Source organism: Ptychodera flava, chromosome 16 (assembly GCF_041260155.1).
Source record: "Ptychodera flava strain L36383 chromosome 16, AS_Pfla_20210202, whole genome shotgun sequence".
In the NCBI taxonomy this organism is placed as follows: domain Eukaryota; kingdom Metazoa; phylum Hemichordata; class Enteropneusta; family Ptychoderidae; genus Ptychodera; species Ptychodera flava.
In genome coordinates, this window is record NC_091943.1 from 13779942 (window position 1) to 13795996 (window position 16055).

General features: G+C 37.5%; 1 protein-coding gene across 1 annotated transcript in view; it reads left to right on the plus strand.

Annotated features, from left to right (window-relative positions):
- The window catches only part of LOC139114066 (neuropeptide Y receptor type 1-like), a 41742-nt gene that overhangs the window by 22542 nt on the left and 3145 nt on the right, over positions 1-16055 (plus strand). Inside the window, exons 2-4 of the mRNA XM_070675569.1 lie at positions 1599-1963; positions 6932-7336; positions 11775-11990. Of these exons, the coding sequence (XP_070531670.1) occupies positions 1601-1963; positions 6932-7336; positions 11775-11990 (984 nt within the window). The 5' untranslated portion in view covers positions 1599-1600. The remainder of the gene's footprint in view (positions 1-1598; positions 1964-6931; positions 7337-11774; positions 11991-16055) is intronic.

Genomic DNA, 16055 nt, shown 5'->3' on the forward strand with positions numbered 1-16055 from the left:
TTCTGTTGATTCCTGGATTTTAGATGGAATCTTTGAAAAACTGGTAATTTTTACTCCTGAATGGTTGCCATGGAAACATCTCACATTAAAATGAGTGTGTGCTAACCAGAAAAACACTTAATATCAATCTTACATCAATGAATAGTTCTTTAATAGGAATTAGGGAAAAAGTAACATTTTCAATCCTAAAATAGTTACCATGGCAACTCAAAACATTAAAATAAGTCTGGTTTTTGTGTTCTCTGACCCGAACTCCCCCCGCCAGATAATTTTCATATCAATCAAAGTAACTTTTCATTGGATATTAGAAAAACTGAAATTTTCAACCCCTAAAATAGTTACCATGGAAACACTGGACAGTGAAATCGATATCATATTTGGTCTTTTCGACCCAAAATACCCTTATGGTAAACTTTTCTCGGAAATTGAACCTATTATTATTCGTGTCATTATTTCTATTTTATTCGTGTTATTATTTCTATTTATATATAATTACAACCCTTTTCAGAATTAGAGCGCGAAGCCACTGCAGTGAACTGCAATAAAACTGCTCACACTAATTAGTTTCAGCTGTAGCCAGCTGGCAAAGTCGACAACATTGTATGTCCCATGCAGACAGTTTGTCTGGGGAAGTTGTAGTACAAGCAGACTTTTTGGTCTTTATCAAGTAGCCTTGTTCAACACCAAAGTGGCCACGGCTACAGCTGAAACTAATTAGTGTAAGCAGTTTTATTGCAGTTCACTGCATTGGCTTTGCGCTCTAATTCTGAAAAGGGTTGTATTTCTATTTATATATAATACTTATATTATATTAATACAATTAAGCCTCTGAAGTAAGACTATATAATTGTATCATTGGCTCAATTAAAAGTTCAAAGATAAGAGCTATATATATCTATCATTCAGCTCGATTTGGATCATAATTGATTTCTGAATTGTACTTTCTGAATCAAAAATTATCGCAACACTTTAGGCCCACTAATTGAAAAAACTCAAGTAGTTTTTTGAATATAAGGTGTTTTCAATCGGGTTAGAACTCACAACGTACGACACCCAGTCATCTAGCGGAGAAGCCACATACAAAACCGCTCGGCCAAATCCCCAATCTAAGCACCGGGTTTCCTTCTCTCAGACTGTTTCTTGTACACATGAATTACCTTCCTGGATACTAGGTGTAGGGATTGTCACGTAAAAGCCTTTGTACTGTGAGTGTTAGGAGTTTATTGGTGTTATACCACAGATGTTGTTCTGCTGACCTAAGAAAATGATCGAAACACTGAAAAAATAAACAAAACGAGGAAAGGGGAAGAGGAGCTATTAGAGATCTTGATCAATTAAGTATTTCTTCTCAATTGTTCGGACGAACAGCACAATTAATTATGGTGATTCAACCAGGCATTGGGTTGACAGGTTAGTCGGCTGCTGCTTTGCCGTGCTGTGATGCTACATTTGATGCTAAAATAGTTTTGTGTAATAATTTCATTTCAGTGTAGCAAATTTTTTTATGTAGCAAATTTCACTCGGATGTGCTCTCTCTCTATCTCTCTGTTTGTGTCTCTGTCCCTGTGTCTGTTCCTGTGTCTGTCTCTGTCTCTCAGGGATGACGAGTCCTAGTCCAACAATAACACAGTTAACGCCAACTCCGTCAACAGAGATAGATGATTACATCGATGACGCCAATATACGTTACGTACTCCCTACAATAGATGACAGTGTGGTCAAAATATTGACAGTAATATTCAGTGTCGGTGTTGCATTGTCTGTGGTGGAGAATATCGTGGTCATTTTGGTTTTAACACATGCGAAGAAGGGGAAAACTTCTTTTTACCTTTTGATCTTTAACCTCGCTGTTTCTGATTGGACTCTAAGCCTTTTGTGCCTGCCGTTTCTGTTTACGAGCACTGTCATGGGAGAGTGGGTGTTTGGTTTCGCCATGTGTAAACTGGTCTCCTACTTGCATACGGTAAGTGTACGTCTATTTTTTACATACCCTTCGTGTAGAAACGATTCATGTTTCATTGTTGGTGTAAGTTATATTTTGGTTTTATAGGTATTTTATGTGTTTTACTATTGTTCATTTTGTAATTAGGGACTGGTCAGTTTCTTCGGCCCTGGGGGGGGGAGGGTGGATTTTTTTTGCCGACGTCAAAAATGGCTGACCCCCCATTCCAACTTTCGAAAACAGGGTGACCCCCACGCGCGACAAAGGTAAAGCAAAAGGTCGATAATTCAGTGTGAGTGTATATATATATATATATATATATTATATATATATATATATATATATATATATATCTATATATATATATAATTTATCATTCAGTCATTCTGTGTTTTAATGACATTGTTGTCATGCCAGTTGTACGATAGGAACTTAAAAGTGTCAATTCTAAAGTTTGAATACAGTATTAGTGCATGTTGCTTTCTATTACTGAATTCTCACAGAGGAAACAGAAAAGTATCAGGAACTTGTCATGCTTTTCAGATGAACTGCAGATTTCATAATGATCAGTACACTTTGCAAAACAAACTTTCAATTTACGGACATCAAGATATATCTGACATAATATATCTGATATATTAATTTACTGTGGCTGAAGGGCGCGCAGAAAAAATATTAAACATCCAGATATCTCTAATTATATACATATCTGATATATGAAAGTCATGCAGCTGAAGGGCATGCTGAAAAATATTGTTTATATTTTAAAGAAATGCCCCGAAGGGCGCGCCGAAAAATGTTAAACATACAAGTATGTCAGATATATATATGTCAGATATATTAAAGTTTTGCACTAGGGCGGGGCTCTGAAAAATGTCTTATCATTATTAAAGTTATGTGCCCGAAGGGCGCGCCGAAAAATGCAACTGAATGATGAAATTTGTGGCTGGCACAATGCTTTTTTCGCAAGTACGAGCCATGTTGAATTAAAAAACACACTGGCCCCCTACTGGGCATTTCAAAAACATGGTGACCCCCCTACCACCAAAGTCAAAAAGGGTGACCCCCATGAATCCACCGCCCCCGGGCCAAAGAAACTGACCAGTCCCTTAGTTAGGCTTTTTGATGGAATTAATAGGTACTGTGGTTAGTCGAATCAAGTTTAATATCGTCTCAAGTTGCTCGTCTGGTCACAGGGACAATCGGCCCGACTTTTTGTGAACATAAGGGACCGTTCAGTTTTTACGGCCGGGGGGGGGGGGCGGCAAAATCCAGGGGGGGGTCATCGTAATTTTGGAATCCACAAAGGGGGGGTCATCGCTTTTTCACTGGCGGCCCACTACAATAAATATACATTATGTATTACCAATGACCCTCTTAACGAGCAGACGCCTTTGGCGGCCCACTCCAATTAGGTTTACTTCATGCAATGGCCATGATTGACCCTCTTACCGGCGGGCCGCCTGCGGCAGCCAACTACAATACATTGACTTTATGTAATACCCCACAGCAATCTTACCATAAAATTCCCAATTGAAGCCGCGGCTTGTATTAGAAACATTTTTGAGGGAACCCTGGGATCACGCACTGAATAATGGTAATGGCTGTGCGCCTTCAGTGGCCCTGTCCAGTAAAGTCTACTTTATGAATGGCTATGATCGACCCTCTTTACCGGTTGGCCACCTTTGGTGGCCCACTAGAATAAAGTTGACTTTACGTAATGGCCCATGACCCTCTTAACCGGAGGGCTGCCTTTGGCGAACCACTCCAATAAAGTTTACTTTATACAATGTCCATGGACATGAGTTGTCTATGGAAATGAAGTTAAAAATTGCCTTACAGTCGTCCTAATTAACAGACATTTCAATGGATGTGGCTGAGAAGTTTGTGCACTGGCATCTCTGCTACACGAATAAAGTGCGCCGCGTACCGGAGTTCAAATCCAAACCATGCGGGTAAATTTGACATATGGGTTTTGGTTATTTTTCAGCCGGGGGGGGGGGTCATCAATTTTTTTCGTCTGACAAAGGGGGGGGGGGTCATCTTTTTTCACAAAAAATGGAGGGGGGGGTCTATATTTTTTTGAACACCGGCGACAAGATTTTGCCGGCCCCCAGGCCGTAAAAACTGAACGCTCCCTAAGTTAAGTTTAATCTTACTCAATGCAGACTCACATTGACATTAGTCCACTGCACTGCAACTATACCTACTTTATTTCTGAGTAGACGAGCTGCGAGACGCCAATGCCCTGTTATTGCCATACCTTGGTGACACTTCGTGGTAATATTAGCTTGTGTTGTGCATGTCTGCCTGAGGAAACGTTGTGCATTGTGTAATGGGAGTAGGAAACTTTAAATAATACCTCTAAGGTGTCATTCCGTAATGTGATAGATGATAACAAAATATAGAATACAATCATCCCATAATTAGTGTTAGCATAGCCAAGAAGTGTTCATGCGAGGTACACTTTACAAGTAACAATCTATTAATTTATAGCGGACACATTATAAAACATTAAACTCAGAATCGTCATGCTCCCTCTGTGTATGTTAAAAATGTGTTTGTTCAAAGTTATTGCCTTTGTCCTCAGTTGTCGTGCTCTCTTATTTGCATTTTCCTTAGTATTATAACTGTCATTTGGTACACACTTTGATGCTCGGAGTGCGGCAATATAGCATTTCATCGTGCATATTGTATTGATAAGCATTCTTACAGTATGCATATTCAGAAATATTGAGTCATTAAGGGAGCCGTCATGACCTGGGGAAGGAGGAATTTGAGGGGGTCACTCAAAAAATGAAAACTTCAAAGGGGTTGCTCAAAATGTGAAGAGGAAGAAGGGGGTACTCAATTTTTGGTGCAAAATAATTGAAACACCTCTCAAATTGTACAATTGCACACATCAATTTCTCAATTTTTCGATGCGAGAGGGGGGCACCCACTGTCGTGCTTCTCCCCTTGGGGTGTTCTAATAGTCTTAATACTAATGGAAAAACAAAATGAAAACACCTCTCACATTGCACCAGCTGCACCATTAACCACATCAATTACTCAAATTTTTCACGGAATCTAGGACAAAACTGAACTGTTGTGAAGTCATCATTTATTATCACAGAAGCATGTATTTTAATTGACTTCTGGCTTTTCATTAGAAGCTGGCAGCTGGAGAAATGACACAAGAAGGTCACAGACTTTCCATTCCTGCATATTCTTTGTTCCTCAATCTCTGGCAAAACTGAGAACTATTTTTTACAAAATGTATTGTCATTGTTTAGTTGTTAAATATTGTGAATCAAAACTTGATCATGCAAAAATGTCATAAAATACAGTATCAGATTGCACAATTGCACACATCAATGTCTCAAAATTTTCGATGCGAGAGGGGGCACCCACTGTCGTGCTCTCCCCCTATATCAGATTGCACAATTACACACATCAATTTCTCGAATTTTTTTATGCCAGAGGGGGGCATCCCCTCTCGTGCTCTCCCATCCTAGGGGAGTTCTAACAGTTTTACTACAGTAAAAAAGCAAATTAGGATTACCTCTTAGATTGCACCAGACTGTACAATTACACACATAAATTTCTCAAAATTTTCCACGCAAGATAGGGCACCCCGTTTGACACTTTCACCCCTCAGCCTCTCTCGTGTTTTCCCCATGTACTTTCAAATTCTGCACAGTAAGATATCCTAGTGAAAACCCTGTCATGATACCCATCCAAATTAAAACATGTTATAAAGCTGGATACTGGTTATAGCATGAGCTTTTCTATCTGCATTGTTGTCACTTTGAATATAATTTGTTGGTTTCCCCTTTTCAACCGTCATGAGATAACCGATAATAAAATAGAAAGGTACATCAGAATTTAAAAGGTACTTACTATTGCTGTATTTTTGTAAACTACATGTATTGGTATTTAACTCTTCTAAGTGAGAGGAGTAAGTCAAAATTTCTGAGTTAGTGAGGGGATTACTCAAATTCATCATGATTGGCAAGGGGGGTCACTCGAAATTTGGGAGTTTCCGACAAAATTCCTCCGACCCCCAGGGCCGTAAATAATGACGGCTCCCTAAAAGTGACAAATATGAATGTTGTTTGGATTGATCTCTCTAAAAATATTCGTTGTTATGTGTGTCGCGGAATCTCCACGATATTACTCGTGTGGACATTTCCAGTGTAGATAGTATTGTGAAATAAGTTGGCTCTGAGTAACTAAACTTGTAAATATTCATGAACTCTGTGTAACTTCTATACGCCTGAACTTTGACTCTTTTCTAAAAGACATGCACAAAATTTGCATGCTCATTTAGATCATTTGCATCAGTCCAAATCTTTTCTAATTTTTGTCTAGTTTTCTCTACTTTGATAGTAAATACTATAAAGATGGTTTTGTCACAATACAAGAAAACAAACTATACAACTGGATATGAGATTGAACTCCTGGAAGTAGAAATATTTGACTCTGCCGATTCTCAAAGATGTCAACTGCACAAAGATTTTTGTCTGTGCCAAACAAGACAGTTTACTAACTGCTTTCTAAGTGAATTAAAGTTGTTTCTGCATTATCACCTTTTGTCACGTGATTAACTACGCTGCCCTCAACTGCTGATCTGAGATGCTGCCGAAACTTAACTGACTTCCCAACAATGTGTTGCCTCGTCTGGTATTTCAAAGCTTTAAAATTATTTTGCCTTTGTTTGGAATTACTTCTACGTCGTCTTAGGACAGAAAGACATTGTCATCATTTGTTCCGCCCTTACGACAACTATCTTTCTGTGATGTTGAGAGCTCGCCATTGTGGACATGAGTGTGGTCAGCATTTTTTTCGTTATTTCAATGATTTAATACGACCAGCATTCATTGTGCTGGAATTTCGCGCAGTTTTAGTCAATGAATGAATGTAGCCATGTGCAAAATCTGATAAGACACAATTAACCATACTAAACATTTCATAATAACTAATGCTAATACTTAATCCTTCTTACAGGCATCCGAGATTGTCAGCATCTTCACTTTGGTAGCCATATGCATAGAGCGATATCGAGCAATAATGTATCCTTTGCCAACACAGGCGAAGAAAAGGCACAGGATTATTGCTATCATCCTCATTTGGATTGCAGCCCTCATTATCTGCTGCCCCTACCCTATCTTAAACCAACTGGATTATTACCCCCTTGTTGAGAACAGAACCGCTGCTTTGTGTACCAATAGTTGGCCAATGGTCGGCGCGATTTACGGTAGAAAAGTGTACATGTGGATCGTCTTTCTCCTGATGTACGTCGGACCCCTTCTCATACTCGGAATTTGTTACTTGCGCACTGTTGCCAAGCTGCGATTGTACAGGTTACCCAGGTCTGCTGACAATAGAATGGAAGCACGATCCAAGAGAAAGGTATGCTCTTAACAGCATGCCATGATTACTTATCTAGTCTCTAGTAAACTCTCCTACCTTGTGAGTTACTCTGAAGTCGACACTTTCTAATCAACAAGAAAACGTAAAGAACCCGGAACATAGATTATGTATCGTATCATATATATATATATATATATATATATATATATATATATTATATATATATATATATATATATATATATATATATTGCTGACTGTTGAAACATGCTTGTTAACAATTAATATCGAAAACTTTATATGTTGCAGCTATGTTGAAGTGATGCACAGAGATATCATGCATGTAATCTATTGTTTGTAAACTAGAAAGTCGCACACGCACAGTTCCGACGGACACCCCTTTAAGGTAGAACGCACCTCGGGGACAGACATTCGGACTCTCAAACTTTTACAATTCTCTTCTGATATACCACATGTGGGGGTTCATTTAAAACTCTTGGTGAAAGAAAACTTTTCACTGGCTTAGTTTTTGGAAATTCGAAAACTTTTATTTTCCTTCATAAAGTTAACACAGGGATGGCGGCCATTTTGAATTTAAAATATCGTAAATCTTGGGGAAATTCTTTCTCTAGAACCAAAATAAGCACGGTGACCCCCTATTTTTATTCTTTATTTTGAAAGAGAATGATAGAAAGATTCCTTGAGGAAAGTTAGAGCAAAAGTTTAAGTCTTTCACTTTCGAGGTGCATACTACCTTAATCCATGATACAGGATAGAGGTTTACATTACAAGCAAATATTCAGTGTTGAAGCCAGGGCGCGCCCTTGCGACAATATCCCTAAAATCGATTTTGTTGTACCGCATTCTCGCATACTGTGAGTCACCCGCGGGTGCACTCACGAGTCGACTGTGTCGGGTGTAGTCTGCAATAATAACGATGACCTTTGTTTTGGATTATTATTTTGAGGCTTATATTTTCGTACTTTCGGAGCTGTGATTAGAAGTAATTAAAACACTGAAGAAACACTTGATATTATAACTTGCTTGTAGAAGTTGTAGTCCCACTGGTCTCTCTGATTGGCGGCAGATACGGTATACAAGCTGCTAAAATTACTTGCTTGAAATTCTAGCATAGAGAAGCGGTCCCGGTAGATTAAAATTAAATTTTGTTTTGCGAAGCTAATTTGTTACACAATAATACAAAATCTGATTAACAACTGATGCATGTTGGCCTAAACATCTGCCCAAAAATAAACGATGGGGACACAGTGTCCCCTGGTTTAAAATTCCTGGCTGCCCGACACTGTATTTATGATAACATATGAGTCCCACGGGCTGACAAGCAAGTGTCGCTCAGTGTCGTGTGAGTGGCGTCACATGAGTGTCTCTACTACTGGGAGGCATACCTCAATTAAGTTGATATCAAACGTTTAGAACAGGTTCAAACTGGTTAGCTGTTCCAGAGCACGGCATTTTTTTCTGTTTCTAAGAAGGAGTATGGTAATTTCAAAACTACGCTTCGCCATGAGCGAGAAAACTCACAGGGCTTGTGTGGACCTCAGCATAAAGCTGAAGGTGTTCATCACCGGGTGTATTTCTCTCTCAGCTGTGACGTGACATGTCGAGCTTTAATTCCTTTGGGATTTTTTTTCCAACCATACTTCCTTCGCTGTTGTTAATGAAACTTTTAAATTACTTCGTTTAATTGACTTTAGAACAATATTTATTTGCTTAAAAAGCTCTTTTGCAGCAATAGCCCTCATTAGCCGCAGCTACCAGTTGAAGAATCCTGTTTTTAGGCATAGATTTCCTAGGTGTTAAATTTCTGTCTTGAGCTCCGCCATTGGTATTAGTCACTCGCGCTAAAACCACTCAATAATACTCTGGGTTAACAATTGCTTTTATGTCTGCTGCTGTGTATCTGCTGCTGTGTTTTTATTTATGTAAAGAAAAATAAAGGAATCTGACTTTTATTCAACCTCATAAATTGCATTTTTTTAGGAACATCTTAGTCCGAGTTTGTGTCGATGGACCCTCCATTGTCTAACCATTGAGAAAAAAACCCTAAGCGTCACTTAATGGGCCTGTGCAATGTTAGCTGTGTCTTTGAGTTGTAAGGGGCGACGTCAAAAGTTCAATGTAGGATAAAAAACTTAATTCCCTTAGTTTCCCCCCAAACCCCCCCACCCCCCCTAGAAACTTAATTGACTTATATTGAACCTGTTGCCAGGCTCTATCTATGTAAAGCGAAGCTAAGGATCAGTCAATTTGAGGGATAAAATAAAGTAATGCATCGTTAAGGCCCCACTAGCTGTAACTCTTGAAATTTGTTGACGTCAAATTATAGTACCTATTCTTTCCTCTCTGAAATCTACCCTTTGAAGAGATATGAGCTTTTACTGCATTAGGAAACCATTCCTTTCAGAAACATTTGACATGTAAATTAAAATTTTATTAACGGTCATTTGATTTCCTGGCATTTTCAAAAATTAATAAATTAAAAAGGAATCAGAGCATACAATGTCATAGTTGAAAACATTCACCCTTGTGGATTACAGTTTGGACTACGCTGTGCAGTTTATATGTTTATACGATTTAAATGCAGATATGCATAGTATCAAGGGTTTTAGTTTTCTGCATGGGGCTGTGATTTAATGTTTGGGCGAACATTTAATCGCAGTGTAATCTTTATCTTGTTCAAAATGCATATATAGCCCCGGCAGTGTGTACACAGACCTAAATGACTACATTGTCACAAACTTATTTTAGTTTCAAAGTAAAATCATAAAAATAATGCTAAAAGATACAGCTAGTGGGGCTTAAGATTGGGAACACACTTTGTGTTTCATCCAATGTAAATACAACATACTAACAACAAACTTGAAGTTTATCATGAATGAACAAGAACAACAACAATAAAGTCCAGGTTTCTCCTTCCAGAGGCATAAAATTTATCTCATCTGTCCTGGTGTTGTAACAACTCAGTTCACACTGCTCCATTCAGGCGGACTACACATGCACCAGAAATGTAGCAAGATATAATTAAAAATAAATTCCGAGTGCAACCAGAAACAGTAGAGAAACTACCATCTATGGTGCAACAGAAGCCAACAGCCTGCATTGTTTACACTAACTAGGCCAGGTACAGCTCTGCACCGTGTTAAAACAACTCCCTCCGCTGGATTCAACACGAAAGTGTGCATTTCTGCTCTATTTTTTCAAAATATTCATTCCCCTGGCAAATTTTACCTTAAATCGATTTGTAGGATAGAAACTTTTTTAGGTCAAAACCCCCGCCCCCAAACTAAAAGAATTAAGTTTTTTTATCCTTCATTGAACTTTTGATGTTGCCCCTAATATAGCTTGTAAATGCAGTTGTTGTTCAACATTTTATGTCTTCGTCAGCTCCACTGCTGTCAGCCTGGGTTGTTGTGTTTACTGCCTTTTCCGTAAAATGACAGGGTAAACGGAAAACAGAACACAACGCGTGTATAAAACCTTCAATGTCTTAAAACTATGTTTACTATTTCGGTACCACTTTCCTTCCATAACCCAAAGAGCTATTTCTTAACGTTGGTTCAAAACTTATGTATTCAGAAACCCAGGAACAGAACTGAATATGAAGGCATCAGTTGCATTAACACTGATTTTAAGAAATAATGAGTGTCTCCAAAAGGAAAACAGTGACCTCTCCCCATCCATCAATTACATGATTGTAGAAGATCTCAAAATTAATATTATTGTCAAACATTTGTATGCATTGCTTCCTGTATGCAACTGTACTTTAATGAAAGACACAAATTTTACTTACCACCCAGTAAACTCTCTTCCAATCACCAAAGTCATCATGAATATGCGGTACAATTTTATATGAAGTCCTTTTTCCATTTGAAAACCTTGGGCATTGTGTTGCGCTAGATATAGACAGCCGATATTCATGGAAATTCAGAAGATTTTCGATCTGTTGCGAACTCACGATGTACGGCACCCAGTCAGCGAAGACATCACAGTCAAAACCGCTCTGCCAAATCTCCACCATTAAAAAGGGTGGTTCAATTTCCAAGCTAAGTTGTCACAATTTTTCTGACTGCGACCCCTCCACACGCTGTAGATCTCATGAAGCACTCGCACACACATACTCGCTATAACACATCTCACACACAAATTTTATCAGAGCCATTGATACATCACATTACTGGGCGAAAGACAGGCTAGGAGACAATTCTCTCCTGTCCACCAGCAGAGCTATCAACCCAGGGTAGAAAATTAAGCAGAATTTCGATCGGATTCTACTACGATGCTGACACCTCTATGTCAATCTGATGGCTTTTCCTTTTGCTTCTGCTTCTTAGGCCACGAAAATGCAGTTTTTCTGATTGAATAAATTTCACTGCCTTTAGTCTGTAGCTAAAATACATTTAGATCAGAAAAAGTGAGATACAAAATTAGTGTCACTTACATTTATTTTTTTTATTTAGGCAATAACCAGCATCCTGTTCGCTGTGATCATGTTCGCCATTTGTTGGCTTCCTATACACCTCTTCAGAATGGTGGTACTCACCCACAGAACAGAATTCTTAGACACTCATCCAATGGCAGTCAATATAATAAAAGCTTGCGGATATATTTGGTTGATCATATCAGATGCCGTGTTCAATCCAATCATATATGCTTTCATCAGTAAGAATTTCCGGGTAAATATTGCATGCATCATTGTATATTGCAGTATGTAATTGGTTATATTGCTGAAATGGTACTGTTAGAAAGATCTGAAAACATTTTGAATGTTTATAACAGGCCAGATGTAGTTATATGGATCAGGAACCTGGTAATTCTCCCTAGATATCGTGTATATTGGTGTATGTCAAAACCCGATGGAGCTCAACTTGTCTCACTGCCCTATTACATGAAAGAGAAATGACCATGCACAATACTTCCTTTCCATATTCAATTGTAACCTGTAATAAGACAGGTGTACAAAAATGTGTGTGGAATGCGTGCGTCCAACCAATTTATTGAAAATTAAAAAATGCAAAATGTAATTTTCATTTTAATGAAATAACAACCAATTTTTAATATTCGTTTTGCAGACAAAATTTTTATTTTACCAATTTTTTGGTACGGTTTTCGCGGCCAATCAATTCCCAAAAATATTAAACAGCCTTTTGGCATAGAAAGCAACATTTGAAATGTTTCAAATCGAAATTATTTTTCATTTTTATCTTCGTTGAAAAAAAAACGATTGACGGCCCGTTTTAAATAAAGCTTCTGCTATTTCATTATTAATGAAACTATTCTGTTTCGCCGTCTTTATATTTTGAATCCGAAAAGCCATTTTCAGTAAACACAAATTAAGCTTTAATCAATTAATTTTGTTTCATTCATAAGATTTGAAGACACAAGTTCGGGTTTACTTTTATTGAACGTTCCTTTTTTCATATTTTGATTTCAATTTATTTTTTAAAAATGATGTTGCCATTCTCAACAAAGCATAAAATAATTTAAAGTCTTCAACTTTATTCTATCTTAACATAACAAAAATGGTATTTCTTCCGATTTTTGTAAAATATAAAATATAGGATAATTTTGACATTTGAAGGAGAACAAAAATGATGAGAATCGAAACTCGTTTATACTAAATCATGTACACTAATTTAAAATGATTCGCTGTTCATTTTGTTACTTGCTAAATTGAAAATTGAAAATGGTAATTTCAACCATTTTCATTTTTTTGAAAATGGTCGAAAAACGACTTACATGTTATCTCAATTTCTTTGCTGTTCCTGGCCCTCTACAGGCCAGTGGGCGAGCAGCGATGAGTGCAAGATTTCCGGCTTCCGTCAACGCAATAACTTCGGTAAATTTAAAATGGAGTTGTCTTCCTTAGTCCCTGAAGAGTTTATGCGGCAAATGGTTGTTTTTGAAGGTAAAATACACCGCGAGATAGCATGTACTTTGAAAGACTTTTTCCTGATCATAATCTGTCAGGATTAAGCGAGAGATCAGTGCGCAGATTTTGTGAAATACATGAAATTAAGCGACGCCACACGCCGAACAATGACCAATGATTAGTACAACATTTACTGTTAACATAACGAGCACTAGCACCGCTCAAAATATGCCCCTTAAAACAAAAGTCCTTATAAGGGACTGGACATAAATTACAGGGGGGGGGGTGGGCCGGTGTTTTTCGAAAAACCGCTGCGTAAAAAATAGTGACCCTTCAAAAGTTCATGCACAAAAATTAGTGACCCTCCCCCTTATCCGTGCATGAAAATAAGTGACCCTCCCCTGTTACTCAATACCCCCCAAAAAAAACCGCAATGTGTTAAATACCCCTTCTGACTTGCTATACTTTTTAAGTCGCCCTCCCAAAAGGAAGGCAAAATGCGGCCGATATAACGCGTTGTCCAAGAAATATCAAATCATATGTGTGTGATAATTCATGTAAATGTACTTTGCTTGAAGTGGCAGGTAAAAAGTGCATGCCTGTACAAAAATGTAATTTTTAGATTTTATCGATAATGTTGATTCACTATACATGTAGTCGACTATAAGAAAACTACGAACGTGTATTTTCCAGTATAAAACTAGCTATATCTGTTGATATACAGATGTTTAATAACTGATATAGATATACTTGATTAGCATGGGTTGTTTACAAGTGCACATGTGAACAAGATATTTGATTTTGGAATTTCTGTCAAAATGTTGATCCACTATACATTGGAGTCTATGACAAAACTATACATGGGAGTCTATGACAACACTGTCAAAAATTTTCAGAATTAAAAATTTGCACTATTTGTGCATATATGGACCCTCAACAATTGACATAATTGTGCTTGATTAGAAGAGGGTGGTAAAATGTGCATCTGTGTACAATAACTTTGTTTTTGGAATTTCGCATAAATGTTGATCCACTATACATGGGAGTCTATGACAAAACTGTAAAAATTTTCAGAATTAAAAATATGCACTATTTGTGTATATATGACCCTGAATAATCGACATAATTGTGCTTGATTAGAAGAGGGTGGTAACACGTGCATCTGTGTACAATAACTTTGTTTTTGGAATTTCGCATGAAATGTGGATCCATTATACATTGTAGTCTATGAAGAAACTATGAATAATTTTTTTAAATACAAAACTTGGCAAATCTGTGTATTTATGTATGCTTGATTATTGATATTTATGTTCTTGATTAGACTAGAGTGGTTACAAGTCCATGTGTGTGTAAGAAATTTGATTTTGGAATTTCACCGAAATGTTGATTCACTATACATGGCAGTCTATGGTGAAACCCTATGAATAATTTTTTTCCAATACAAAAATAGGTAAATCTGTGCATTTATGTACACTGAATTAATGGTACTAATGTTCATGATAGACTAGAGTGGTTTCAAGTCAATGGTTGTGCAAGAAATTTGATTTTGGCATATCACTTAAATGTTGATTCACTATACATGGCAGTCTATGATGAAACTATGAATAATTTTTTTCCAATAAAAAAATAGGAAAATCTGTGCATTTATGTACACTTGATTATTGGTATTAATGTTCATGATTAGACTAGAGTAGTTTCAAGTCAATGGGTGTGCAAGAAATTTGATTTTGGAATTTCACTGAAATGTCCATTCACTATGGCAGTCTATGATGAAACTATGAATAATTTTTTTCCAATACAAAACTTGGTAAACCTGTGCATTTATGTACACCTAATTATTAGTATTAATATTCATGATTAGACTAGAGTGGTTTCAAGTCAATGGTTGTGAAAGAAATTTGATTTTGGAATTTCACCAAAATGTTGATTCACTATACATTTTAGGCTATGAGGAAACTACAAATAACTCATAGGTTATCTGATCCTAAATTGTTATTCAAAAGTTGTTCGACCTGAAGCTTCCAGTTGTTATTGATGACACTACGCACTATTCTGAACAGTTTGTATTCTGTCAATGTCCTCAAAAAATTAAAAATGTACATACAGCGACATGAACGTTTGACACCAACCTATACCCAATGTATTGTCAATGGAAGAATGATGTAAAATAAGTAATCTCCCAAATTGTTATTGAAAGAGTTATTATAGGGGACAGTTATGCACAATAGTGTTGAATAAGTAGAAATCATGACAACTTAAATCAATGTGGCTGCTTGGATCATCAATACATTGTTTATTATACCTGAAATTTGCGCCCGAAGGGCGCGCCGAAAATGGTAATGGCAGAAAATGAAAGTGCCAGGAGGTATTTTTTCTTTTTTCAGTATTCCATAACGTGCACATGCAATTTCAGCTTTGATGCATGAAAAAAGGTGACCCTCCCCATAGGCTTGCACAAAATTTTATGACCCTTCAAAAATGCTTGCGCGAAAAATGGCGACCCACCCCCAAAAAACACCGGCCCACCCCCCCTGTAATTTGTGTCCAGTCCCTAAGCGTCCAGAAACTCCGGTCGATGCTGGGTCATGTTAATTAAGCTTATAATATGACACCACACACCGGATCGCTCACTATAAAGTCAGTCAATAGTGGCTAACTCTCTCAATGACGAATCTGGCTTCTCCTCCTCGAGGACGAAGATGACTTCATCACACAACCAAGCGGAGGGGATACAAAACAAGAGAGCGACTGATGAAGGAACCCCAATTTTTGGTTCCGAAACACCGTTAAGACGAATCACTCAATCAACAAACCGGTTTACCGGGGACCCAGATCACATGACTAGGGTCAAAGCACTATCGATTCACCG